Raw genomic sequence first — 27,710 nt, 5'->3', positions numbered from 1 at the left:
GTCACAGGGCACCAGGATTTGAATATGATCTGTCTGCAAAGTCCAGGCTTTTTTTTTTTCTTTTTTTTTTTTTTTTTGAAAAGCACTTTACTGAGGAATGACTGACACATAAAAAGGTATGCTTTTCAACCATCACATACACCAGCTCCCGGGTGGGTTGCTGCGGGAGCAGGGAAGAGAGCCCACTTCTCTTTCCCCATGATTCTTTTTTTCCTGCATGGGGTTGTATCGCCAAAAAGTGTGCAAATAGATTGGTAAACACTAAAACTGATCCTCGTTACTGACAGGTGAAAAGAACATCTGTAAGACCCAAAACACCTAGGGAAGTACATTTGTAAAGTGACTGAGCCTGAGCTCCGCCTGTCTCTTTGGAAGCAGCCAAGGTACAGTAAATGCTCTTGAACACCAGGGGGCAGTGTGTGACCGCCGTTTCTCATTCGGCTCCCTGCAGAGCCTCAAAGCAGTTTTTCTCAGTAAAGCTGGTCTCTGCCACATGGGTCCTAAGTCTGAGTCTCTGTCACCTCTGTCAACAAGACTTCCTTTGAGTGACAAAACTGAACTTAAGTAATGTAAGTGCCCACAACAGCTGAAGTCTGAGCAATTCTTAGCGGCAGGAAGATGTTTCTCTTGCTACCTGAACTACTCCTAGAATAGTAGAGCGTCAAAGAACCACAGATATTTAAGCATCGCTGGGCAAGAGGTGCCTGACCTCTATCCCTGAGGGCACTGAGTCCTGTCTGGGACTCTCTATTACGTTTCTTTTCTGTCTTTCTCCTTCCTTTCACCTACAAGTAAATCATTTCTGTTTTAAGAAATCAATCAAGGCATCAGCAATGAACCCTGGGTATGGGATGCCCACTCATAGGAGCTCAAAATCCCCAAGCTCCTGGATACTTTCACATGGACGGAATGCTCTCCTTACCCTCAGCGTGCCCCAGCCGCAGCTCACCACCCTTGGCCCCTCCCCTTGTGGGGTCCCTTCTCAATGCCCTGCATCTGGGAGCCTCCCTCTCACCCAGACTTTGCCATGACCTTGTTCTGCTCACTCTCCTCTCCTTTCCCTGCCCCTGGCTATTCCCTGTCACCCACTGACTCCGTGGAAGAGGACCCCCTCCCAGCTGAGTCTGTGACCCCAGGGCCCACACTGCTTTCCGCTGGAGGCAGCCAGTGAGTGGTAGACGCATGCGCACGGTCTCAGCTCTGTTACTGACCAGGCAGATAGCCTTGGACACCTGCCTAAACCTCTCTTCTCTTCTGCCCTTCAGATTCCTCATTTCCTCATTTTGGAGCTTCCTCTGGGTCACATGCCAAGACCCCTGGGCACATGTTCATCGCTATGACCAGCCCTGGCCCTCTCCCTTTGGGAGGCAGAGTCAGTTATATGCCTCTTTTGACACAGAGTGCACCTATATCCATGTTTGAAGTGATTGCCAGGGCATGAATATACGGGTCACCGTCCAATTCGCTGCAATAGTTAAAGGGAGTAAGGGGAAGGGAGCCTTGCTGAGTGGTCTGGAGTGAGGTAAAATGAAAAGGCAAACACCCTCCCTTGATGCTTTGAACTCTTCTACAAGAGAGACTATTCTACTACATAGATTAGGACACATTCCTCAGATGAGGAAACAGAGGCTCATAGAAAGTTCAACAACTGGCCAGGCATGGTGGCGCAGGCCTGTAATCCCAGCACTTTGGGAGCCCGAGGCAGGCAGATCACTTGAGGTCAAGAGTTCGAGACCAGCCTGGCCAACGTGGTGAAACCCCATCTCTACTAAAACTACAAAAAATTAGCCGGGCGTGGTGGTGGGGGGCACCTGTAATCCCAGCTACTCTGGAGGCTGAGGCAGGAGAATCGCTTGAACCCAGAAGGCAAAGGTTGCGGGGAGGCGGAGGTTGCAGCGAGCGGCGATCGTGCCATTGCACACCAGCCTGGGGAACAGAGTAAGACTCTGTCAAAAAATAGATAAAATAAAATAAAATAAAATTTAAAAACTCGAAAGTTCAACAGCTTGTGCAGAGTCACTTGCTACCCAAGAGCCCTTGACTCAAGCACATCCGTGTGGCTTAAAGTCCACCCTGTGGCTGCTCCCAAGCTTCTCGTACCTCCGGGTCAAGGGGCATTGACGGAAGGCATTCTGCTTGTGCCTTCCAAACAGCTGCTTTCAAAAGAGAAACAGAATTAGACATAGACTAGAACCCTTGAAGAAATGCTGGATTCCGTCCCTGCAGGGAAGTGACCGACCAGATCTGTGGAGGGGCTGGGAGCTGCCGTGGCCCTCACAACCCGGCTCACCCCGCGGACTTCAGCGCGAGGGACTCGCAGGCTCAGTTTGCAGGGGCGCTGCTGTCACCCCGCACCCGCCTCCCTAGCCCAGGCAGCCCAGGACTCCCTCTGGCTTATGTGTAGTAAAAAACAAAGGCAGTGTCTGGTTCAGATCCAAAAAAGCCACAGCGGTAGCCACAGAGATATTTCTCCAAGTCTCATAGTGATCTAAAATTCAGAATGCCAAGCATATTTGAACTGTTTAATAACCCCCATTTCCAAAGATGCTCTGTTTTAGCTAGTGTCCAATCCCTGTATTACACTTCCTAAAAAAGAAACATTCCCCGTGCTGGATCCACATGGCTCTTTCCTCTTCAGCGCGGAGAGCGGAGGTGGAGATGGGCTTCGGTGCTCCGGCTGAACCGGGCCGGTGCGCAGTCATTCCCCGCCTGCACCACGGGGTGGCAGCAGCAGCATGGGCTAAAGGGGCTACTGGACGCGTTTGCAGTTCCGCCCGCTGAGAAGCCACTATTCAATGCCCTACAAACTGGTTAATCCCCAGGCCCTCCACAGGTGTGGTGAGGGGAGTGTGGAGGGAGGGAAGGAGGGCAGTGGCCAGTGAAGTCTTGGAGATTGTGCCTGATGTCTGAGTGTTCTGGAATAGGACTGCCCTTTCTCTCATTGACAGGGGGAGCTAGAGCTGGCAAGAGAGGGCCAGGAATTTTTTCTCTTGCTGGCACTTTGCAACAGGTCTGGCCTTTGGACCCAGAACCCCATAAGGCCAGGTCTGTTCTTTTGCATATGAGACTTCCTCCTTCACAGAAGCTATGACTTCTAGACCAGGCACCGTTGACTTCTGGACTCTTCCCTCTTCTTCTAAAATTTTCTCCAAAAAGCATACCCACTGCCCCCTGTGCTGTGCCCCTCCAGCTCTGGTCCTCCAGGGTAAAGCCCAGACTCCTTCTCGGAGTGTTTGGGGCCTATGCACCTTCACCCCGAGTTTTCACTCCTGCCAATGCCTTATGTACACCCCATCACCTTCCTTCCTGACTCTCATCTACAGGAGTCCACTTTCCCATCTCATACTGTCTCTTGTACCTTCCTCTCCTCCTCTTCCTCTTCTGAAAGGGCTCCTCCCTAGTTAGTGTTTAACTCATGTTCTAGGAACCCTTCCCTGATGTCTGAACTGTTAATTATAACATGTGCCACTTCCTTGGTGCCTGCAAACACTGCAAGATTTAACTCATCTCCTTCTCACAATGACTCAGTCATCTGAACAGATGAGGACACTGAGGCACAGAGATAAAAACTTGCCTGAGGTCGCAGAGCTAAGGAAGAGGCGATCCTAAATTGCCATCTCTGAGTAAACTCACATATTCTCTGCCTTGGAACTCAGAGACTGGGATTGTGCCACTATGCTTCTCTGTGACTGGTTATGATCAAAACATGTCATAACATCTTCTTTTTTTTTTTTTTTTTTTTGAAACATAGTCTCACTCCATCACCCAGGCTGGAGTTCAGTGACACAATCTCAGCTCACTGCAACCTCTGCCACCCGGGTACAAGCGATTCTCCTGCCTCAGCCTTCTGAGTAGCTAGAATTACAGGTGCACCACCACACCCAGCTAATTTTTATATTTTTAGTAGAGATAGGATTTCACCATGTTGGCTAGGCAGGTCTTGAACTCCTGACCTCATGTGATCTGCCTATCTCAGCCTCCCAAAGTGCTAGGATTTACAGGTGCGCACAACCACTCTCAGCTGATGTTTGCATTTTTAGTAGAGATGGGGTTTTACCATGTTGGCCAGGCTGGTTTCAAACTCCTGAGCTCAGGTAATCCACCCTCCTCGGCATCCCAGAATGCTGGGATTAGAGGCTTGAGCCACTATGCCTGGCCCCAAACAGGGTCATACATCTTGATTCCCAAACCAAGGAATGTGGAGAAGTGGTGAGGGTTGAGATCCCTGTTCTTGCACTTGCTAGCTGAGTGATTTCAGAAAGGTAACACACACACACTCTCTCTCTCTCTTTCTGTCTCTCTCTCTCTCTCCATTTTTAAAGTGGTGGTAATACTGGTAAGACTGTTGTGAGAATAGAGATTAGAGATACAATATGTGTGTTCAGTTTGCAGTAGAGTCTGTGAGTGCAGTATCCAGGAGTACTCTATTTTGTGGAATCTCCTATAGCCAGGAACTCAGCATCAGTCACTTTGTAAATACAAATACATGCAGCCATGTCCCAATGGCTCCATGAGGTTTCTTTATTTTTATTTTTATTTTTTATTTTTTATTTTGAGACAGAGTCTCGCTCTGTCGCACAGACTGGAGTGCAGTGGCGTGATCTCAGCTCACTGCAAACTCCGCCTCCCTGGTTCATGTCATTCTCCTGCCTCAGCCTCTGGAGTAGCTGGGACTACAGGCGCCGCCACCACAGCTGGCTAATTTTTTTTTATTTTTAGTAGAGACAGGGTTTCACTGTGTTAGCCAGGATGGTCTCAATCTCCTGACCTCGTGATCCGCCTGCCTCAGCCTCCCAAAGGCTCTGTGAGTTTTCTAAATAAACACTGTAACTCAGAAACGTGTGATTGGAGGTATTAAAACTACAGAGAATTGAAGGATGAAAACTTACCAAGAAACACTAGATAGAGCCCTTTCTTTGGCAGTGCATCCCACATGAGGTTAAATCCCATACCTCTGACCCATGAGGGGGCCCAAGAAGCCCCCGCTCTCATTTCCAAAGAACACTCTCCTTCTGCAGACCCCATTTTCCTTCCCAGCTTGCAGCCTGATTTCAGGGTGTGTGCCGGTTCACAGTGACCCCCAATCTGACACCCACCACCCCACCTCATGCACAGGACTCCCCTGCAACCCTCAGTTGCACTATTCAACCCCATACTTCTGGCTGGGATGCTGGCCACATCTAACCCCGGCAGAGTCATTCCTAGACCCCAGGACTTTGGAAGTGGGAGTGAGGAAGAGCCAGTCTCTGCAACCAGTGACTGTAAATCTGAACGATGAACCTGGGCACTGTGGGATCCCATCTCCCACCAGCCAGGCAGAACAAGTGTGCTGGGAAGGATGCATGAAGAGAGGATGGAGAAATCAGAATGTAAAGATGTGAAGAGGATGCCCCCAGAGCTCCCAGTCACATGCAAGCTCTCAGTTCTGCTCTCCCCAGAGGGGATCTCCCTACAGCACCACCATTCACCTGGTTACCTTGAATTAGCCTCTGTTCCTTGGCACCAAAAAATGTCCTATGATATCAAACTGTCTGCAGCCAGAGACCCCAACATGCTGTGATGAGAAAGTGCTGGACACTGGTGACCTTGTCTGCAACCTCACACTGTGTCCTGCCATCCCAAGTAGGTCTTTGAGAGAAGGGAGAATCCTTCCCTGCCATTGTTCTGCATGAAGAAAACCAGAAGTAAATGGCACTGGCGATGTTTCTGTCATCAACAGAAGTCCCCTGCACATCCTTCCAGTTGATTCATGGGAGCCCCACTGTTTGGGTGGATTTGGTCACCTCCAGCCACCTAATTCCCACTTAGAGCTATGATTGAGCTTGGGAGGGGAGTGCCAGCCCAAGCCTTCCCCCTGTAAACCACAGATTCTGGGTCTCCTGCTTCCCCTGGGAAGCTGTGAAACCCTTTCCTCTAAAGCCTCACCTGGTGAACGGCCCTTCATCATGAGCTTAGGACTCATATCCTAGGAAGATCTTCCAGGAACCCCCACAGCCTTCAGTTGGGAAGGTCCCCTCTTCCGCGCCCATGGCTTCTGCTCTCACAGTACTTCCCATCCTCTCCTGCAATGTTGCATTTTTCTCTTTTTCTATCTGGACTGAGAGGTCCTTAAGAGAAAAGTTATCCTTCATTCTTTTTAGCTACCTGCTGGTAATAAGTATTCAGTAAATATCTGTCAAACTGACTTTTCAAAATAACAACCAACCATCACCCCCTTTCTTAGCATTTCTGTTCTTCCAAATGGAACTTTAAGATAGATACAGGATTTCTAGCTCGTTTTCTTCTCACTGTCTCATCCACCCACTCATAGGAAGTGTAGAGACCCTTTTGGTTTTACAAGATTTGGAACGGATCTCTTCTAGAGAATCTAGAATACAGGGAAGGCAGAGGCAGTAGATAATCATACCTCCCTGATTTGATTACCCACACAGGATTCTCATGGGCAGCTCCGAATCTTCTGGAAATCTGTCCCAGGTTGAGCAAACAAGCAAAGTTTTCACAATCATGTTTTTGGGTTCTAGTTTTTGACTTGCAGATTTGATAGTTATGGAAGTCCTGAGGCCTCTGCACCAGACCAACTGACCCCTGTGGTTTCAACATGTGGACCCCATGTGGACCACTTTGAGGCAGCTGTTGGAGGTAGTAATGCCAACATGTAGGAACTCTGTGATACCAAGTAAAGAAAGCTCTAGGGTGGTATGGGAGTCATGGAAGGGTTGGGGTGAGGGTCAGGGTGAGGGGCTGGTGACTGTGAAACGGGACGGTGAGTCATGGGATGTAAGGTGGAACTTGGGGAAAGTATGGAGGGTCAAGGATATCTACTGATCCATTAACGGGTCATGTTTCCATTCGACTGTGGTTTTAGGCCATCTCAAAATGTCTCCTTTATAAAATGACCCTGTGCCAATGTTTGTGTGCCAATATTCCATACCCCACAGGGCTCCTCCCTCCCTTCAGACTCCTTTTCTGATCATCTGCAGTGAGGCTCAGAGCTACCATCAGAGGGCGATGTTGTGGGGTGTCCAGGGATCACTCAACCTGTCCAAGATAACATACATTTCAGGAGACCCTTGGGCCAGACTACCCCTAGCCCCAGACTGTTAGCTGCCTGGTCCTCACATACCCTGCCCTCCTACCACAGTCAAAACCCAGGCACAGAACTGCTGGAGCCAGAAAAGAAAAACAAACAAACAGAGAGTCTCTCTCTTCAGAGCAGATATCTTTCAAGCTACCTCGTGAGCTGACCTCAGGAGTAATAATGATGACAGTTGGATACTCTGCCCCTAGTAGTTTTGCTATGGTGCAGACCCTCATTCTCTTCCCTCTTCCTGCCGCTGTGGCTGTGAAACCAAGTGTGGCTGGAGCCTGGTCAGCCTGGGCCTGCCTAGCAGTGATGGGCAGAGCTCTTCCTTTACCTATGATGGGTGGACAGCAGGAGTGAGAGATACGGGTTTTGTTCCTTTTTTTTTTTTCTTAAGACGGCATCTTGCTCTGTAGCCCAGGCTGGAGTCCAATGGTATGATCTCAGCTCACTGCAACCTCCGCCTCCAGGGTTCAGGCAATTCTTCTGCCTCAGCCTCCTGAGCAGCTGGGATTACAGGGGTGCACCACTACCCCCAGATAATTTTTTTTTTGTATTTTATTAGAGAACAGGTTTCACCATGCTGGCCAGGCTGGTCTCAAACTCCTGACCTCAGGTGATCCGCCAGCCTCAGCCTCCCAAAGTGCTGGAATTACAGGCATGAGCCACCGCACCCAACCACGGGTTTTGTTTCTAACCACTAAGATCTCAGGTTCTTTTGCCAACACTGCATCCTCCTGCCTAGCCACTGACACTATGTGCAGCTGACACTTACATGGCCTCTTACATTTTACTATTAGGTTGGTGCAAAAGTAATTGTGGATTTGGCCATTACTTTCAAATGGCCAAAATCGCAATTACTTCTAGGCCAACCTAATATGTTTTCGTGTATCCACAAATGGCCTGCGAAAGTAAGCTGAGGTTCAGAAGAATAAGGTGGCTTGTCCAGGGCTATACGGCAAGTACACAGTGACGTCAATTAACATTTCACAAGTACTTGCAGGCTCTAGGTTCTGAGCTAAGTGCTCTGTGTGGATCATTCATCTTGGCCTCACAACAAGCCTATGGTGCAAAGTTCATTTACCACCTAAATGCATCTCTGTCTGTCCCTTGCGGAGCTCAGGAACTGACTGTGGCAGCCTGGAGAGTTTGACCTGAACTCAGTTCTGAAGCCTGTGATCCTCTGACTCCACGTTTAGCATATCCTGACTAGCAAACCCAAGCAGAAAACACACACATGCTTTTATGATGCTTAATGCTGAGAGCTCAGAAGACATGACTGTTTTTATTAGACTAACAACACTAAACTCATCTTGTGTACCAGATTAACCAAATCATGTGAGAGTGAAAAACATTGGATTAGTTCCTGTACTTCTGAAAGTTTTAGGAATATTTAATTTGTATAAGTGCTTACTTATTTCTCTCTAAGGCTATTAGAATAGAACTCCTTTAAGGAATTTTATAAACTAATTTAGCAACATCATTTGGAGGTGGAAAAATATCACATATATAGTCATCTCTCAGTATACCTAGGGGTTAGTTTCAGGACCCCCCACAGATACCAAACTCCATAGATGCTGAAGTCCTTGATATAAAATGGCATAGTATTTGCATGTAACTATGCACATCCTCCTTATACTTTAAATCATCTTGAGATTACTTAGAATACCTAATGCAATGTAAGTGCTAGGCAAATACTTGTTAAACTGTATTGTATTTGTATTATTTTTTATTGTCGTATTGTTATTTTTATTTTTTTCATATACTTCTGATTTGTAGTGGGTTGAATCCATGAATGTGGAATCCACTGATACGAAGGACCAGCTGCACCTCACATGGGTGCACAAACATATAGACAGACACAAATAGAAATGTTATGACTTTCATCTAAAAATTTTAGCTACCAGTCAGAAATAAACGGAGGAATGAACAACTTCCCAATTTATGTAAGAGTTGTTTCTTGTCTTTGCCCCACTTTATAATTTAATCCAAATTGTATTTCTAGAAGATGGAACAAGTTGGAGCTACCTGCTCAATATGAGGGTTAAAACTTCCCACCAATATTTGCAGAGGAAACTTTTTAAGTTTTCTTTGCCCGGCTGAGTAATCCTATGGGGGTTGTGGACTGAGCTTTAGGTGAGGGACTGAGGATACATTGGATGGCTATCTGGATGTCTCCAAAGCCCATCTGAGTAAATAAAATTTGAATCTGCCTCAGATTAGTGTTTTAAGCCTCAGGTGCTTGCTTTTGGGAATCCTTGAATCTCTCAAGAGCTCCCAAATCAGGGGAGAAGGAGGTCCAAAGTCACAGTGACTACAGGCAGTTGAAGTGCTGGAATGGGATGGAAAAGTCTTAGAAAAGTCAACTTGGAAGATCTTAAATTTTCTCAGAGAAGCCACTGACATTTTAAATTGTCCTTCGTGTAATGATGCCAACCGTAAAGGAAATGGGTAAAGCTGGCCTCCCAGCGATGGAGCAGCAGCAGGGGCTTGAGAACGAGGTTCTAGTTGACTAAGAAGTTTCCACGGAAGCAGTAAGATCAAGTAGGGAGATTTGCAAGGCCTTGAAACAAAAGCTAGGAGGAGCTTCCAGTCCGAGAGGTACCTCTCAAACAAGAAGCCCGTGCTCTAATCCAGCCTCAGAGACTATATTCAGTCTCAAAAGTGACTCAAATGAATAAGGTTTTTTATGACTTAACCACGGACACAAGAGGCATCTCCAAAGGGGGCACAGAAAATGCAGCCCTCGTAATCCAAAATCATGCCCAAAGATAACAGAAAGAAGGAAACCAAGTTATCACAGGCATCGAAGGCAATGGTCAAGGAAAGGGCTTAGACTTGGACATCCTCTGAGAGGTGGCAATGGTGGGTAGGAGTGTGCCCTGCGTCTCAGGTTCCCAACTTGACCTCTAGACACAGATCTGGCAATTGACAACATTGGCAGGTGGAAAACCAGAGAGAATGCCCTCTCTGATTTCTAAAGCCAAGCTCTCAGGACACTATCAGTGAGCAATATTGGCTTACAGGACCAATACCCGGGTTCTGCCCTATCATTCGCTTTCTTATAACAAATAATACTTTTAAATATTACAATATTTAAAAGCAATATTTATAAGCAATATTGACTTATAAGACCAATACTTGGGTTCTGCCCTATCATTCGCTTTCTTATAACAAATAATATTTTTAAACAGCACAACACAAAACAGAACAGATACACAGTTGCTATCTGTAACAGGGGTCACAACAGCCAAAGACCTAGTTCTAACCAAAAGCATTCTCCTGTAAATCTACATTTTGAAAAAGACAAGGGGAGTCTCATACCACCCTTGCTGGGCTGGCCCCGGACAGAAACCTTGGCGTCTGACTAGTGAGAAAGCATCTTTCATCCGGCTTGGTCATAGAGCGAGGAGTCCCAGCCACGTCACCTTCATCGTCAGAACTGTCAGGAAGAAAACTTCTCCTCTACCATATTAGGTTTAAATGATTGGAAGCCTGAGAATTAACTGGCCATAGATATGGAAACAGGAGAAGAGACAAGGCTGATTACCTGCATGCAGGAGTACCCTGTAAAGAGTAACTCTCTGTCTAGCCAGAGGTACAGGTTTATGCAGCAGCTTAGCAAAAGGAAAAGTTTAGAGCTTCAAAGCCAGGAAGGTTCTGATGAGGCTTCACACAATTTCCTTTTTGGAATGTCGTGGTGCCTAAGTCAGTCACCATCCTGACCTCCACAGATCTGTATGGGGGGATTGTGGTGGCAGCTGAGTCTCTTAAAGCTCTGCTTTAATCAGATAAGGTAAGTTCAGTTAAGATTTCTTTCTGTGTCTGCTGTTGAGTTTTTGATCCCTTCATAAGGAAAGAGAAAAACAGAACCTAGCCAGTTTTGCAGCTATGAGGTGGGAAAAGCAGTTCAATCTCCTGATTCCCCACCACTGGTCCTCCCTTTTCCTCAGCCACTGAAAAGTTTCTGAAGAATTTTTAATGAATGACATGGAACAAATATTCGTTAGTAAATGTTACATGTTATAAAACAGACCCAGAACTAGATAACAGAATACTATTTCTGGGTAATTGAATGACAAGTGGCTTTTATTTTCTTTGATGCCTTACTCTATTTTCCACAAAGAGTATGTATTCATTCTATAATAGGTTGGAAGCCTATTTTAGGCTTTTTTTCTGAAAAAATGCATTAAAAAAAGACATAGCAAACACAGCAAACGTAGTAAACATAGCAAAATATTGAGTGTCTGCCTTTGTACAGAACTATATGTTTCTCCTTACCAGACTCTTGTCACTGGGTCACATTCTTGAATGCTATGGAAGATAATTTATCTTAAATGCAAAATACTTGAAGCATCAAAACAATAAATTTTGTGACAAAATAATTGTTCAGAAATATCACCCTGGAGACCGTGCATGGTGGCAAGTGCAGGTAATCCCAGCAACCTAGGAAACTAAGGTGGGAGAGTCACTTGAGGCTGGGAGTTGAAGACCAGCCTGGGCAACATAGCAAGACCCTATCCTTAAAAAGTTTTTTTTTTTTTTAATTAAAAAAAAAAGATTACCCATTTTCAAAACCAGGCAAATAAAATAATTGAAGACAAATTTGCTGCAGGGTTCTATGTGGTGAAATATGGATTGTCTTTGACCTCAATTCTCATTGCAGTCACAAGAGGTGTGAATCTTATAGTCTGGTGAGGTTTCAGGGTGGGTCTGGATTGTGCAAATATATTTATTGAGTGTATATACACACACACACACACACACACACACACACATCTACAGGGTAAGTATTCCTCACCCAAAATACTTGGGACCAGAAGTGCTTCAAATTTCAGATTTTTCTGGATTTTGAAATATTTGCATATCCATACTGAGACATCTTGAGAATGGGACTCAAGTCTAAACACAAAATTCATTTATATTTTGTGTATACTTTATACACATGGTTTGAAGGTAATTTTATACAATATTTTTAATAATTTTGTATGCCCATCACATGAGGTCAGGTGTAGAATTTTCCACTTCTGGTGTCAGGTTGGCACTCAAAAAGTTTCAGATTTTGAAGCATTTCAAATTTTAGATTTTCAAATTGAGGTGCTCAATTTGTATTATCACATCTATATATATATGCATGTGGTTATGTATAAATATCACATCTATATGTATAGATGTCACATCTATATATATACATGTAGATATATATTAAAAAAAAGACTTAGAACTAGATCACAAAATGGCATTTCTGAATGGGTGAATGACAGTTGGCTTTTATTCTATTATTATTTTTTTATTTTTATTTATTTTTTGAGACAGAGTCTCACTGTGTCACCTGGGCTGGAGTGCAGTGGCGTGATCTCGGCTCACTGCGACCTGTGACTCCTGGGTTCAAGCGATTCTCCTGCCTCAGCCTCCCAAGAAGCTGGGACTACAGGTGCCGGCCACCATGCCGAGCTAATTTTTATATTTTTTTAGTAGAGATGGGGTTTCATTATGTTGGCTAAGCTGGTCTTGAATTCCTGACCTCGTGATCCGCCCACCTCAGCCTCCCAAAGTGCAGGAATTACAGGCTTGAGCCACCGCATCTGGCCTATTTTTAATTTTTATATCACACACAGGTATGATAATCAAATACCTTTTTAAAATGGTTGTCCTTTTTTGTTGTTTTAGTATTAAATATAAATTCTAGAATTCCTGTCAGGAGCCGATTATACCTTGGACTTTGGAGTAAAATACCATGTCCAGGGCTTGCTTCTTTGGACTTTTGATTCCTACAAGATTGGATGAATGAAGATACGTTCGTAGTGTTCTGTTTTCACATCCTAACACACAGTGCACAAGTCTGTCTGCCTTTGGTTTCAGAAAGAACAGCAGGTGGATGGGCTGGAGAGTATAGACCTCAATGCACCCCTTTGCTTTCCCTTTCTTTCTGCATATTGTGGGCCTTCTTTCCTGAACTTCAGTCTTGTGAAATCCCTGCCAGGGTGAGGGAAAATAACTAACAACACCACAAACTTTCACTGAGCACTTACTTGGTGCTGAATATGCTCAGCATTTTATATCGACAATCTCAAGTCCTCTTTCCCAGATAAGAACTTGGAAGCTACAAGGAATGAATACTTCGAAGATCTAGTTTTTGGAGAAGTTGCTGGCACTTTGTCCAAATGTCAGCCCGGGTCAGCTCTTCTCCAGCAACTGGGACTCCATAGCTCCAGGCATGTCTTGCTCTCATCTATTTTTCTTTCTTAGTCCTAGACTGGTTTATTTCCAAAGAGACACCCCTGTTGTATAAGAAGAAATTTGACTGACCTTTTTCCCTGGTTCCTGGTAGGGAGATGCTAAAACCCTTGGAATTTCCCCAGTGAGAGAAGTGTCTTTGTTATAATGAGACCCTTGGATCACACCTGAGTTTTTTCTAATGAAGTAACTCATGGTGGCTTCTAGATGGCTTCAAGATGGGGCTGGTCACAAGAAAGACCAACCATACGATTGGAGATGGGACTGTGAGCCAAGCCTGACTCCTGGAGAGGGGAAGGGGGCTGGAGATGGAATTTAATAATGTGGCCAATGATTTAATTAATTATGCCTACATAATTAAGCCCCAGTAAAACCTCTGGACCCTGAGAGTCAGTGGAGCTTTCCGGTTGATGAAGATATTGATCTGTCTACAGGGAGAAAGACCCTGACTCCACAAGGAGAGGGCATGGAAGCTCTGGGTTCAAGGCCCTCCCAGAACTCACCCTATGCATCTCCTCATTTGGCTGTCCCTGAGTTGTAGTCTTTATGATAAAAGTTTAATAACAAGGGTGGTGCTTTTCTGAATTCTGTGAATCGTTCCAAAGAATTATCAACCTGAGGGGGTTAGGGCAACCTCTGAATTTGTAGCCAGTTGGTCAGAAGTATGAATGGCCCTGGGAACCCCCTCAACTTCTGGCTGGCATCTGAAGTTGGGACTGTCTTGTGGAGGACTGAGCTCTTAATTCATGGGGTCTACACTGACACCAGCCTCCACGTAGTTTATGCCAGAACTGAACTGCAGAACTGAATCCAGGCAGTTGGGTGGTGTCAGAGTACCACCTTTTCTTTACCCTGTTTGTACTCCTTCTCAGGAGGGGAAACCCTGTGACTGAATGAAGCTAAAATTCTAGTACACAGGGCTGGTAAGGCTGGATTAAAATCAACTTGTTTTCCAAAGCCTTCCTTTTGGCTCAGTGTTAAATCCACTTGATTTAGGATAGCTTCAGAATGCATTTCAAAAAAGTTGGAATCATCACTATGTTGGAAGCTGCTGGGTATTCAACTGGAACAGAGGGAAGTCATATTACATTGTCTAAAACTGCAGAGCAAGTGAAGAAACGCTGGGTCAAGGGAACCCAAGGAAAGTCTGCTCCTTGACCTTTGGTCTTGCAGTTCAGCAGAATGTTCTTCTCCCCTTTGCTTTGAAGGCTCTGAGAAAGTGTTGTTACTATCCTGTAGATGGGGCAGAGGTGGGTGAGAAAGGGTCTGGATTATTACCTCAATTCAAATGACTCATTTATCTAAACTCAAAGGGGAGGGAGCTTGGACTGGATCTTTGGTTTTTGCTCTTTGCATGAACTTCAGAAGAAATACTTATCATATTTCATGACTTCATCTTTGGAAAGATGTGGATCAAATTGAAGGTGTCTAGGGGACCTGGGTTCATAGAGCAGTGAGTTTCTGAAGAGCATCAGGACTAAGAATGGCTGAGAAATAAATCTATAACTTACAGTCACCCCAGAGAGCCTGAGATATCCAAGGCACGAGAGAAAGAAGTCTCTTATTTAGGAGAATATAGTCAATCCTTGAGCTATGACATACCCACTGGGCTTTTTTGTTTGTTCTTCAGCCAGTACAATTTTTCTTGCTTACCCAGTTTGCTGCTTATTAAAAAATTCTCTCTGGGCAATGCATCTAGGTATATTTTGGATAAACATTTGGGGGCGTCAGAATCATCTTCAAACGAAAATGTAAGCATTTCTTGTCTTGGCTCACTGGGGATAGCAGCCACAGACTTCTTATCTTGGTAGTAAGTGAGGCAGCTCAGTTCCTTCTCTTCTTCCCCTAGGGCCCTGGCCTGTCTCCAGCTCTGCGCCTCAGTGGGGGAGGAAGAGAAGGGAGGTAGCTGGCTGCTTGTCTCCAAACAGCAATGGAATGCCTTGGCCTGGCTGTTCAGTAATCCCCTGCCAGCTGGCTGCCTCCCTTTCCTCTGGGAACTCAGTGAATCACACCTCCGCAGCGCATTTGGCTCTTGCAAGCCCTGAAGGGCTGGAGGCTTGTGCCTGCCAGCTCCGAAGAGCTGTAGCCCAACTTCTGAGCATGGATCATGTTGGGACTCTGGAATTTCTGAGCATAAGAGGCTTTCCAGCTGCAGGGGAAGAACACTCATCTGGAGGCACTGCAGGATTCAAAGTGGGTTGGACTGTTCACAGGGAGAGAGCGAGTGCTTTTTCTTTCCCCATCTTTTCTTAGGGAGCCTTCCAGGAGCAGAGGATTTTGCAGGTAGGGAAGCAAAGTAGGAGAAGAGTACTTAGTCCTCTTCCTGTATCTGCTCCGTGATGACCTCAGATAAGGTAAACCTTGCATAAGCTCTCCAGCCGTCAGTCATGGCATGAGCAGAGCACCAGGATGGTTGCACGTATGACCAAATGCATATTTGGGGTTTTTATTTCAGTAGTTCAGGAACAGGCACACAGAAGGGAGCTAACTGCTGAGATATCCCTTCTACCATTGGCATAGAAGCATACATTCTAAGACTGGATCTTTTTCAAAGGTAGGGAGTGATCAGGTTTTAGTTGCTTCCAACTGGAGTGGCTAGAGGGTCTTTCTTTAGATGGGGTATGAGGACAAAGACCGAAGCAGCACAGGAAGAGAGCAAAGCCAATACATGCACATTCCCCTACCTAGGCATGCTGAATGCTTCCCCCAAGTTAGCAGCAGGCCTCGGTCCCAAACGGAAGGCCCCTGGGTAAGGTTGGCCAGCTCTTTGGCACTGCAGTGCTCCTTCCAGTCGGGTTAGCAGACTTGCCAGGCCACTTCTCACTTCAATCACTCAGCCACAGGCTGGGAAGTCTCAAGTAGGAGAAGGGAAACCAGGAGCAAGAGAGAAGTGTGAGCTGAGCCCCATAGAGCTGCGGCAGGGTGAGAAGTCAAGGTACCTATGAGGAAATTAGCCTGGTACTTCATTACAATGTTCCTGTAGAGTGAAAGGAAAAAAACTAGGTCCATGCACTGCTCCTGGGGAATTCCACATACAGTTCCCTGCTTCCTTTGTGAAGAGCTGGTGATAGCAAATCCTGCTTCTTGGCCCCAGTTCTCCCCAGCATGCCACCTCTGTGGTCACAGTCTTCGTTTGCAGGGGTCAGGCTGGAACCGGACTGCTGGGGGCTGGGAGAAAGCTGACGGGAAGAGTGCATCATTCCCGACCTCTGCAGCCCCTCCCTTGCCCACTCTCCTGCTTTCTTCCTACAGGGAGGGAGGAGGAACTTGCAGAATGGCAGGGAGTTCTGGCCACTTGAGGAACCCAACAGCAGGGCAGCTGTGGACCCCGCAAGAGTCCGAGGGCACTCCCTCCACCCCATCCACTTCCAGTCCTTCTCCAGCACCCTCCTTGCGTGCCACTCCTGTCATTGCCAAAGGGTGTTTTACAGAATTATTTTCCCCCACCACCCTTGAGGCTTGCCCCTAGTCTATTCAACCTAGGTCCTGCAGGAACTCAGCAGTGGGCAGTGACGCGTGATCCTCGGGCTGCTTCATGGGGTGCTTCATCTTCCTGTTCCACCTTCCAACCGCTTCCTCACTCCCCATTCAGTTCAGAGGCCCAGGCCAGGCTCAGGGGCCTTCCTGACACATTGCCAGATGGTCTTGTCTTCACAGGTCTAAGTCACCTTTGCATTCTCTGGGTTGCTTGACCTATGGCCATTCCAGCACATCAATCGGAACTTCCCCTCGTCCTTACTCTCTGCCTAATCACCCAGGACAGTTATCTGTCTCGTGGGTCAAGGGAGTTGCCATGCCCGCTCTGTTCACTGGAACATGTACCTTGTGCACTCTGTTGCCTCTTTTCTATTAGCCGGCTAGTACAGCCGGAACAGTTACAAGAAAAGTTCAACCTTTCCTCCTCTCCACCCCTCCTTGATCCACTATCTCTTTCCTTTCCTTGGGAAATAATGTCTTTCATACTCTCCAAGGTATGCATTTTTTTTTTTTTCCAATTTGGTAACTACTAAAATCGGAGCTTACCTGTTAGAGGATGAAAAGCACCATGTCATAGTTTAATGGGCAGTGCATGTTCTTTCTTAGTGGGAACATGGAGTACCAAGTGTCTTACTATGGAAGGCGTCTCGGAGGGGGTGAAATGCGGTATGTTGCTTCAGAGGCCACTGCATTCCCCTTTTTTTCATGTGTCACTTAATTCTCATCTATTGTGTTCTGGTTTCTCTTCCCAACCACGCCAGTGAAAAATGCTTCCCTGCAGTCATCCAGGGTCTCCTAACTCTTAAAACTTGTCTTTTCCTGTCCATGTTTTACTTGATCTGGATGTTGTTTTTGACAGTATTGGCCTTCTAGAATCAGCCTCCCTGTTTCTAGAGCACACTCTCTCTGCTGTCTCTCCCACCCTCCCCTCCCCACCCCTCCCTTCCCCTCTCCACCCCTCCCCTCCCCTCCCCTCCCCATCCCTCCCTTACTCCCTTTCTTATGCAGGCCTTCATGTCTCTTGGTTCCTGGAGCCAGTGATCCTCTGGATTTCTTCCTCAGTCCTCTACTCCTGCTACCCCTGTACCCCTGTGCCTCGCAATGATGCTCTTACCCTTTCTTCATCTGTCACCTTCAGGTCAAAGGCTGCTGAGTCTGGGCCTGTACTGGGATCTCTCTCTGGACCCCTGCCTGCCGAATCTTTCTCCTTGTATTTTTTTCACCATAAACCAGGGGTTCTCCGTCTGCAACGACGTCTCCCCCCTGCCCTGCCATGGGACATGTGGCAATGTCTGGAGATGTTTTTAGCTGTCACCACGTGGGGGGGATGCTACTGTTATCTAGTGGGACACCACTAAAATTCTATAGTACTTAAGACAGTGCCCTACAACAAAGAATTATCCAGCCCCGAATGCCAATAGTAGCATATCTGAGAAGCCCTGTGATAGGCACTCCAGATGGACAGTGCCCCAAGCTGAACTTCCCCTTGAACATCTTCCATTATGAGTTGCCATTGCATCCTGTTTCCCTGTCTGCCTCTCCCATTGGGCTGGGAGCTCATGGATATGAACTGTGTTTAATTCATCTCCTCATCTCCAGTCCTTATAAGAGAATATGAATGGAATATTAGATACTGAGGCAGCATGGCTGAATTAATGGAACATGTCATCACTGCCCTATGTCCCAGACAGTGCAAGGTCTCTGAAGGCAGGGTCATGTTAACCTACCACTGGGTGCTGAGGAAAGGTGGAAGCAGTGTGTGACATTCGAGATTTGGGGACAGGTGAGAAAAGTTGTAGAATGGAATTTCCATGCCTCTGCTGGGTGAGTGTGGGCCAGTCTCTGGCTACAAAATGTATGCAAAGAAAAAAAAAGCCTAAAAACAATTTAGAGTCTATTACTGTTCTGAAAAATTGTCAAGAACTTGAATAACTAGGTAGAAAAGGCATAAACAAGGTCTACATTAGTAAAATGAGATTTTAGAAAGTAAAGGCTAATATGAAAGGAAAGATGTGTTCAGATTGTGTTTGGAATAGTAAATATACTCTAAAGTCAAACCAAAAGGGAAGACTGCCAAGAAAATAAGTAGAAAACCTGGGTGGGGGAAGTAAGGACAAATCAAGACATTTTGGCAGTAGGTAAATGTTCACCTCTCATTTTAGCATTCTATTATATTCTCGTTTGGGTAAGATATAATGTCTTTACATCCCCAAAATTCCTTAAAGGAGATCTTTATGAAATAACAGATTGTAGCTCCACCTTTTTACCTCAAACTCTGCTTCCTTTGTATTTCCTGTGCAAGAGGCATTTTTACAAAGTTGTGAGCCCCATCCACCCCAGGCTCATGTGAATTGAAGGAGTCCATGTCACCCACCTCGTTCCTGGGGATGTCCCTGCCCTACATTTCCTTTCTCTTAGCCTCATTTCTTTCATTTATTTTGATTCGGTACATGGCATATCTCTTTGTGAGCTGACAATTTATACCTGAGGCAGGGCATAAATTCTTATTTTTCCTTTTTTTTCTGGATTCATTTGGATGCCTTATATAAGGGATCTAGTTACAAACGCAAAGCATCTCAGATTGGACGGGAGGAAATTCTCCCCAAGAATCAGGAAAGCATGAAGCATCCCTATGGCCGAAGAAACCCTGCTGGAGGACAGGGAACATACATCCCCCACAGGACATAAGGCCTAGGGAACACATGCTGTTGCACCTGTGTGTTTATATATGCATGTGTGCATGTGTGTGCCCGTGTACACATGCATGCGTCCATCCTTGTAGCCTTGCGATACCCACAGCCGGGACTCCCGCCCTTCCCAGAAACAACTACCCTCAGTTGATGGCTCAAAAGACATGTGCTGCTACTAAGAAAGAGGAAGAGAAGGTTTTTGGAGTAGTTTACGGTGATCTGGAGAATAATATTGCACACCGACACAAGAAAAACACGGAAGACAATTTATTCTGGCTGAGGTCAGTTACTAAAAGCCACATAAAGTAGGCTTCTGCCACGTCAGATTTTCTGTTGATATGTGGTAGGGCATCCCTGAAATGAGAGGATAATATATAAAAGAGGGACACATTAAGTTGTTAGACATTGAACTCCATCACCGTCCTTCCTCAATTTGGAAAGCAATAAAAGAAAGAAACACAATAATGGTTGCAACTGGTGTGCCCCCCGGGTACACATCCTCACAACACCATGAGCGTGGATGTATCTGCATCTTATTCTCCAGTTTAGGGCTAAGGAATCCGGATTTCACAGCAAAAGTCCATTCAGCTTGTACGTGGAGATTCTGGATCCAACTACAGGCTCTGGATGTTTTCAAAGAAAGCACTCTTTCCATTCAACTATGCATTTAATAAACAACACAGTAAAAATTTCCGTACAAAGAATTTTTTATTGACATTGTAAGAAACATTTTTTTTCTTTGTTACAAAAGGACTAAGTGGTTCTGAAAGCAAAGGTAGAGTTCATCTGTGGCTGTGCTGCAGCCCCTGGGCTTGAGGTGGGCGTGATCACGGGGAATACAGGCTTGTCCGAGGAATGCCTGGGCCAGTCACATCTGAACGCTATGCCTACAATACTTAAATGTATTTACATGTGTTTCTTTTAAAAAAGGATTACACATTTTATTTTTTAAAAATCTAAAAAAGGTGAAAAAAATGAACTTGTATTTTATTTTACACGTCTGCAGGATACACAAGGGTAACTTGTCAGAAAAGAACATCCTCCTATCAGTTCAAAACAACACCGGAAAACAGGATACAAGACAGTCTCGACTCTGCTACCACCGTGCGCTCTCTGGCTGGTGCACACACAGCCTCAGAGTGCTGACTGGGCAACACCAACTGGTCCCTCTCATTGACAAGATTAACATAAAATAAGGCACATACATCGCAAGAATCAAAACTTTGTGGCTCAAGAGGAAGAGCCAGTGTGTGAGGAGTTGGGAGGGGTTAACTTTTTCAGAAAAACAAAACAAAAATGGTTAGAAAAAGTTTAACACAGACATTAAGCAGGAGTACTGTGTGTGAGCCTGCATGTTTTAGAAAAGGCAGGATGGTGACACTAGTGAGGCGGTCCTCTCGCTCTAAATGCGCAGGTTACAGAAATGGAGACAGGCTTGGAGGCTGGGGGTGAGTCTCAAGATATGAGATGCCTAGCCTACAGAGATCCCAAAAGGACGTCCCAAAAGGATACTTCTAAGAGACCTCAAAAGACCTTCCTTCCACTGGACTGCCATGACAGATCACTGAAATTCTGGAGGAGTACACTTTCTTCTTCCCTCTCTCCTCTCCTCCATCCTTCTGAAATTTCCATATTGAGAGAAGTCAAACATTGAGCTGAAACTAGCATCTCCTGGAAATCTAAAAGCAGTAGAAATGAAAGCAAATATATATATGTGTATATGTGTGTGTGTGTGTGTGTGTGTGTGTGTATATATGAATGGGGGAAACCCAGAAAACAACCTGAAACCACAGGAAAGAGTAGAAGCACAAGACAACAGAGGTGGGCCAGATCACTGTGCATCCCTCGGGAAGGACAAAACTGATACAGGAAATGATGGTAACTGAGAAATGGAGGTTGCATCGAAGAATACTACTGGAAGAGCCCTCTGATGGAGGAGGCCAGCATGGTGCCTTCCATCCAAGCTCCTTTCTCAGGAGGAATGGAGAACACTCAGGCCCCAAGCTTTGAAAACAAGAGTTGGAAAGGAATTGAGCCAAACCATTAGAGCACACAAGATAAAACCAGAGATTTGGAGATTTGTGGAAAAGTGAGACTGGATCTCTGATTTTGTGACAACATCATGCCCTGTTTCAGAAACACAGAGAAAACCTTGCTTTTTCAGCTGAAAAGTGGTAGAGCCTCCACTCTCCTACGCTCAGATCAGCAGTTCTCTTTTGTTATGGGGCTGTTCCAAAGGAGACACATCCTTTAATTTCAAAGAAGACTTACATGGGGGAGGATAGCAGGCATGGAGGGGAAATTGTGGCATCCCTCTGCTCGTCTCAGGAACATCTAGTTGAAAGCAAACCCAATAGTCTTAGCCAACGTCCCCAACAGCAAATCAGCCTCCATGCAGAGAGATTCTTGGTCCAAATGAAAGAACATAAATATGAGAAAAGTGGGCTCGTCCTAACACTCTTTCTATTATCTAACACTTTATTTTACTTGATTTTGTCTTTCTTCTGTAATTTAAATGGCAGGATTAAAGGGGAAAAGCCACATAATTGAATTATCAATCACTTGCAATAAATCCAATTCCAGGGGTCAATGGGACAGAATACAGCAGGTAGCCTGAGGTGTTAATATTTTAATAGTTTACATATTTTTAAAAGCAATATGCTGGAAAATCCATGTACTCTTTGTGCACACACAGTATGACTTTTATGTGTATCAAATGCACATGGGAAGCAGCTGCACTTCAAAAATCTTTAAATGTTTTAATCCAAAAGTACAGATCCAGTCCACATTAAGGACTAACTGCATATAACACTTAACTTCGTGAATGGATGCAGCATTCAATAGACAGGGTGTGAAAAAAGGCATCCACACAGCTACTAAACATCTTCCCTAGTGCTCTCAAATACTAAAAATGGCTGAAGCAATTTATTCCCACTATGTGGGCTTTCTCTTTTACAACTAAGTTTTATAAATCCCTCAAAATAAGGTATTTAAAATGGAAATCCTCCTTCACTATAGTGGAATTAAAAAATGTTACTGATACAGCCGCTTGTTGGGTTGTTTAAATACCTATATACTTAGAGCTATATATAATCAATTCTCAGTTAAAATGGGAGAGATGGAACTAATCAACAAACACAGCAACCCACAAATATTCCCCCAACTAATTCTACCCAAATGCTTCAATCTACAATCTATCTAACTTCTTACCAGAACAGATAAAAGTAGCAATGTAACTGTCACCAACTGCCAGTCCCTTTCTTTAACTGCAGTGCCAAACAGCACTAACTGTTCATGAAGGTAGTGGGAGGAGAGGCAAATGTGATAAGTGAGAACCAACCATACAGACATAGCCTCCCCCAAAACACACTTACAGACATGAAGAGCTGAAAACCAAAACTGTGAGCGCCTATTTCATGTACAAGAGCCCCGCATTCCCATTTCTGTGTAACTGTGGAAAGTATGCCCTGAACTGAATTGGGTATGGGGAAAACATCAATATTCTGTCATCTATGCTACAGTGCACCCACAAAAGACTCTTAAACTCGCTATCCATATTCTGATTCTTGTGCCCAATGTGGGAATTAAAATAAAAAACAGAAACCAAAACACAAAACAAAACACTGAGCACATGTAAAGGAGAATTTTAAAAGCTGGAAGTGTAACCCCTTGGTCACAAGCACACCAACTCCTATTTCCTTTGAGCAACAGCAAAACATGTCAAATCCTTTAATTTGACTGCTCTTCTAAAAGAAAGAAGAATATGCACATCACACATTTACATAGGTTTACTAAAAAGGGGTGGGGCTTACAGTTTTTTTTGTTTTTGTTTTTTTTTAAAAAAGAGGGTGGTTTGTGTGTAACAATACTGATTCAAAACTGAAATGGAAGACAGTTTCTCCCTAGAATACTTTAGGGTTTTTCAGAGTCCTTTTCCATAAAAGGAATATATTTGAAACACATCTCAGTTAGGTGAGATGAGATTGCTAAAATACATACAGAACTAAAAAAAACAGCCAAAACAAAGTCAGCTTAATCTCTTCAACTCCTATTGATTTACGTTGGTTGCAGTCCCTTTTTCCTAAAGCCTATTGCATAACTGCAAGGAATTTGCTTTCTTCCGCTAGGGAGGTCAGCAAAGAACTCATGTCCCCTATAGCCATGTTGGTGGTGCTCATGGACAGCGCTGGGAATGGGAGGGACGCCCGAGGCGTGGTGAGGCGGGAGGAGCTATGGGAAAGGTTCTGAATGACGCTTGGGCTCAGGGCCCCTGACATCAGGCTGGAGTGGTCCCCATCGTCTATGATGGCATCGAAGTCAATCTGTACCCCTTCCAGGTCATGGCTGTCGAGGCTGTCCACTGTGCTTGTCACCTGATTAGCACCTGGGGAAAGTAACTCAGGGTTTTTGGCGCTGGTCCCCTGTAGCAGGCAGCTGGTGTCTGAAATGGAGAATGAACCAGCTTTCATGTCTTGCTGACTGAAGCCCACGGTTTGGTCATAGAACTGACCAGAGTAATTCTGCAGATTAGAGCACAGCGGATGCGGCGGCCCTTTCATCTCCATCTTGATGCCATTCACCCTGCAGTTCTGACTTGTGTCACTGAGCTGTCCTGACTGCAGAGCAAGGCTGTCCCTTGGCATAGCCTGGCGCCTGCTGCCCCCAAAGCTAGCACACGGCTGGTAGCCCCTGACGACTGCCAAGCTTGACGGCTGGCTGCCCATGCCGTGAGCCCCTGGCAGGCAGCTCTCTGGCCCTTGATAGATGTTGATGTGTGAGGTAGCACTAACCTGCCCAAGCATCTGCTGACCGGGGCGTCCTGCCCCCGGGAGCTGCATGCTGTCGCCGAGGAGCTGGTGAGCCAGGTACCCCTGTCCCACCGGGTCCTGGGTCTGCATGCCATTCACCATGCTGCCAGCTGACTCATTTGGTGCTACTGGCAGGCCGAAATTCAGCTGGCCCCCGCTCCCTTGCATGGGGGTGCTCTTCAGCTTTGAGGCTTGAATCCCGGCACCACAGGCACCGTCGAGCGCACCAGGGGCCACTGGCTGCCTGTTGAGGCAGTTCCCATACTGCGGGGCCTTACAGGGCTGTTCATGGAAAGCGTTTCCACTGGTGCCACTTCCGGGGCTGTTGTGAAGCATCAAGTGCTCTGGGCCAGCGTAGGGGTTGCTGTTCTCCCCGAGGGTCTGATAGCCCCCAGCAGGCCCGCTCCTAAAGGGGTTCTGCGTGTGGACGACCATGCCGTTGCAGAACCCAAAGGCGCGAGTCTGCGGCACAGCAGGCCGCGGGCCACACTTGAGCTTGGAGGAGGACAGTTCCGCGCTTCCGGAGCTGACTTCGTTCCACTGGATGGGCAGGTCGGTTTTGCTGCCCTCGGGGCAGGGCTGCTCGAGGGCATGGAACTGCTGGCCAGCGTGGCTGTCTGGCAGCCCGGGCGCGTCAAAGTCACCGGGCCCGTGGGGCACTTTGCTCTCGTCCGGGAGGGTGCTCGGGAAGTGCTGCTCGTACCCTGCTTGGTTCTGGGAATTTAAATACTGCACCACGTCGTCCGGCAGGAAATCCTCATCGTTCAAGTTGGCATCGGCGTCCATGGTCAGGGACTCCAGGGTGACGTTCTCGGTGATGCTGGGAGGACAGGGGGACGAGTGGAAGTTTCGGGACTGGCCGCCCTCGGGCCGCGTGTAATTCTGAAGCACGAGGCTGCGCTTCTCCGCGGACGAGGCCATCGCCGGGGGGTTGCAGCTGCTGAGGTTGCTGAAGCGCGGCACACGGGGCAGGGCCAGGCCCTCGGAGCCCGTCCGCACGGGGTCGCTGGCCCTCCTCACGCCGTGGCCTGGCGCATCGTGCGGCTGCAGGTGGCGTCGCCCGTAGCCGTGGGCTCCCCCGTCGCTGCACCTCCTCGGGACATGGACGGGAGGCAGGGCCACGCCAGGCTCGAGGGCGTCCCCGAGCAGCGCCAGGCGCGTCTTCAGGCTCATTCTCTCCATGTTGGGCAGGGGCGTGGGCGGCGGCCCTCCTGTGGCAGCCGCGTACTTGGCCTTGAGGCGGTACTGCTGGGCGGGCGTGAGGCTGAGCAGGCTGGGCAGGCCGTCGCTCTGGCTGGCCTCACTGGAGCGGCGCGAGGCGTCGGTGGAGATGGGGTCGTAGGAGTCAGCCACGCTCACGTTCTGCGGCCGGCCCTCAGCCTGCGACGCCTCGCTGGAGCGGCGGCTGGAGAAGCAGGGCGAGATCCCTGAGGAGCGGCGGCTGCTCAGGTAGGCGGAGCTGATGGTGCTGGCGCTGCTGTCCCTCCTGTTGAGCATGTTCAGCATGGTGACGTCCACCCCAGAGAGGTCGCTTCTGCCTGGGAGAAGCGTCATGGGCCCACCCAAGCTGCAGGTGTTGTTGGACTGTGTGCCTGGAGACAGAGAAAGGGAGAGACCATGCGGAAAAATTCCCTTCGAGGATGACTTATACCAGGCATGAGTAACCCTTTTCTGTAAAGGGTCAGCTAGGAACTATTTTTGGTGTCCCAAGCCACATTGCCTGCCTCACAACTACTCAGCTCTGCAGTGTAGCCCCAACACAGCCACAGACAGCAGTGAGCAAGCAGGCGTGGCGGGGTGCCCATGACGCTTTCTTTACCAAAACAGGGGCGGCTGGAGATGGCCGCAGGCTATAGTTTGCTGGTGTCTGGCTTAAACAAAACAATAACAACTCCCTCAATTCAGTGAAGCCCCTCCCCAAGCACAGTGCAAGAACAAAAGGAATCTTGTGATGGGTACACAACGCTTGAGTTGCAGGCAAGTCCCCAGGCAAAGGTATTCCACGAGTTTCACATTCACGCTCAGGGTGTCCTGTTCATGCCACATCCTATCAACAGGTAACACCCGTGTTGGTGCAGGGCAGAGCTTCACCCCTTAGGTGCTCTCAGAAGTGTAACCTCAGAAGTACAAACTGACCTGGGGACTGACAATGGGGAGGGATTTTTGACTTTCCTTGAACTGGGTAAATATAAATAAAAGTGGCTGCTAACCTCCTGGTTTTAAATTTTGGAAACCAGAGACAGAGTTCCAACCACAGATGCCTCTACTGCTGGCATTCCCTTACCCTAATCTAACAGTTATGATTTCACCATCAGAATATGAGTCATGCAGAGTCACATTTTTTTCTCAGTATTATACTGTTCCTAGCTGTTTTTAAAATATGGACCATCCGAAAAGGCAACTTGAATGGGCTCAACATTAACGGATAGTTACAGCGTCATTTTAGGACTAAAGGAGAAACTAGCAAACATAGAACTGAGGGTCTGCATTTAAAAGAACAACAACAACAACAAAAAACCCTGAGCAGATGAACGGTCTGATGTAGAACTCACCATTTCCTATGAGAGGAGAGACCGCAGGGGCTTTAGGGGGTAGAATGGGGTTCAGTCGTGGAAACATTCCATTCACTTGTTTTAGCCTTTCTAGTTTTACGTGCTCCATCCATTTGGTCCCTGCCGGGTTTCTCCTGGCTTGCAAAGCAAGGGCTGTGGTTGCAGTGGAAATGGTCGAGTCCATGATTGGGGTTTCATCAATGGCACTGAGGTCTCCTATACTACCTCCATCGGTCAGAGGAAGCTCGAGCCCACTGTTGGAATAGTTGCTGATGGGGGACTGTTGGCTGCTGCATGAAGACTGACCACCAGGGCTTGGCTGAGATGTCTGTTGGGATCAAGTGGAAAGGAAAGAAATGTCACCAGGGAGGGTCAAGGAAAGCGAGCCAATAATGAGAGCTCATGCATATCAAGATCTTCAAGATCATCGGTTGGTTGAATGAGAAGAAAAACTACGCTCTGGTGAATGGAGCTAGCCACTTTTGGCCAAAATGACGGATGGATCACCAGGCTGATGCGCACTGGGAGGCAATGGACAGCAGAGAATGCTAGCTGTAGTGTGATTGGCATGGTATCAGCCATGGAATCCTGCCCCAATCACCAACTCTGCAAACACACTTCCTTGGTTCCAATCCCATCTCCACCACTTTATTCTTTGGGCATATTACTTAGTCACTCCAAACCTCAGTTTCCTTATCTATAAAACGGGGACCGTTTATTTCAGAGATTGTTGTCAGGAATTAAGTGTGAAGCCCAGAGAGCATACAAGTATAAAAAGACCTGGATAATAGCAATTGGCTCACAGGGTGTTAGCAATTACTACGATCCCAGGTGGTTTTAGTCTTTAGGTTCATTTTGCTCAGCT

General features: G+C 46.7%; 1 protein-coding gene across 2 annotated transcripts in view; it reads right to left on the bottom strand.

Moving 5' to 3' along the window:
* Window positions 1–20,174: 20,174 nt before the first annotated feature.
* GLI3 (GLI family zinc finger 3) overlaps window positions 20,175–27,710 on the bottom strand; it is a 269,528-nt gene continuing 261,992 nt past the window's right edge. Inside the window, exons 14-15 of one of the 2 annotated variants that reach the window (XM_025380576.1) lie at window positions 26,846–27,173; window positions 20,175–25,885 (exon numbers count right to left, since the gene is read on the bottom strand). In XM_025380576.1, coding sequence (XP_025236361.1) covers window positions 23,574–25,885; window positions 26,846–27,173 — 2,640 coding nt within the window. In that variant the 3' untranslated portion in view covers window positions 20,175–23,573. The remainder of the gene's footprint in view (window positions 25,886–26,845; window positions 27,174–27,710) is intronic. The other variant, XM_025380577.1, reaches the window with a different exon arrangement.

The sequence above is a fragment of the Theropithecus gelada genome, chromosome 3 (assembly GCF_003255815.1).
Source record: "Theropithecus gelada isolate Dixy chromosome 3, Tgel_1.0, whole genome shotgun sequence".
In the NCBI taxonomy this organism is placed as follows: domain Eukaryota; kingdom Metazoa; phylum Chordata; class Mammalia; order Primates; family Cercopithecidae; genus Theropithecus; species Theropithecus gelada.
This window is presented reverse-complemented; position numbering and strand designations above follow the sequence as displayed.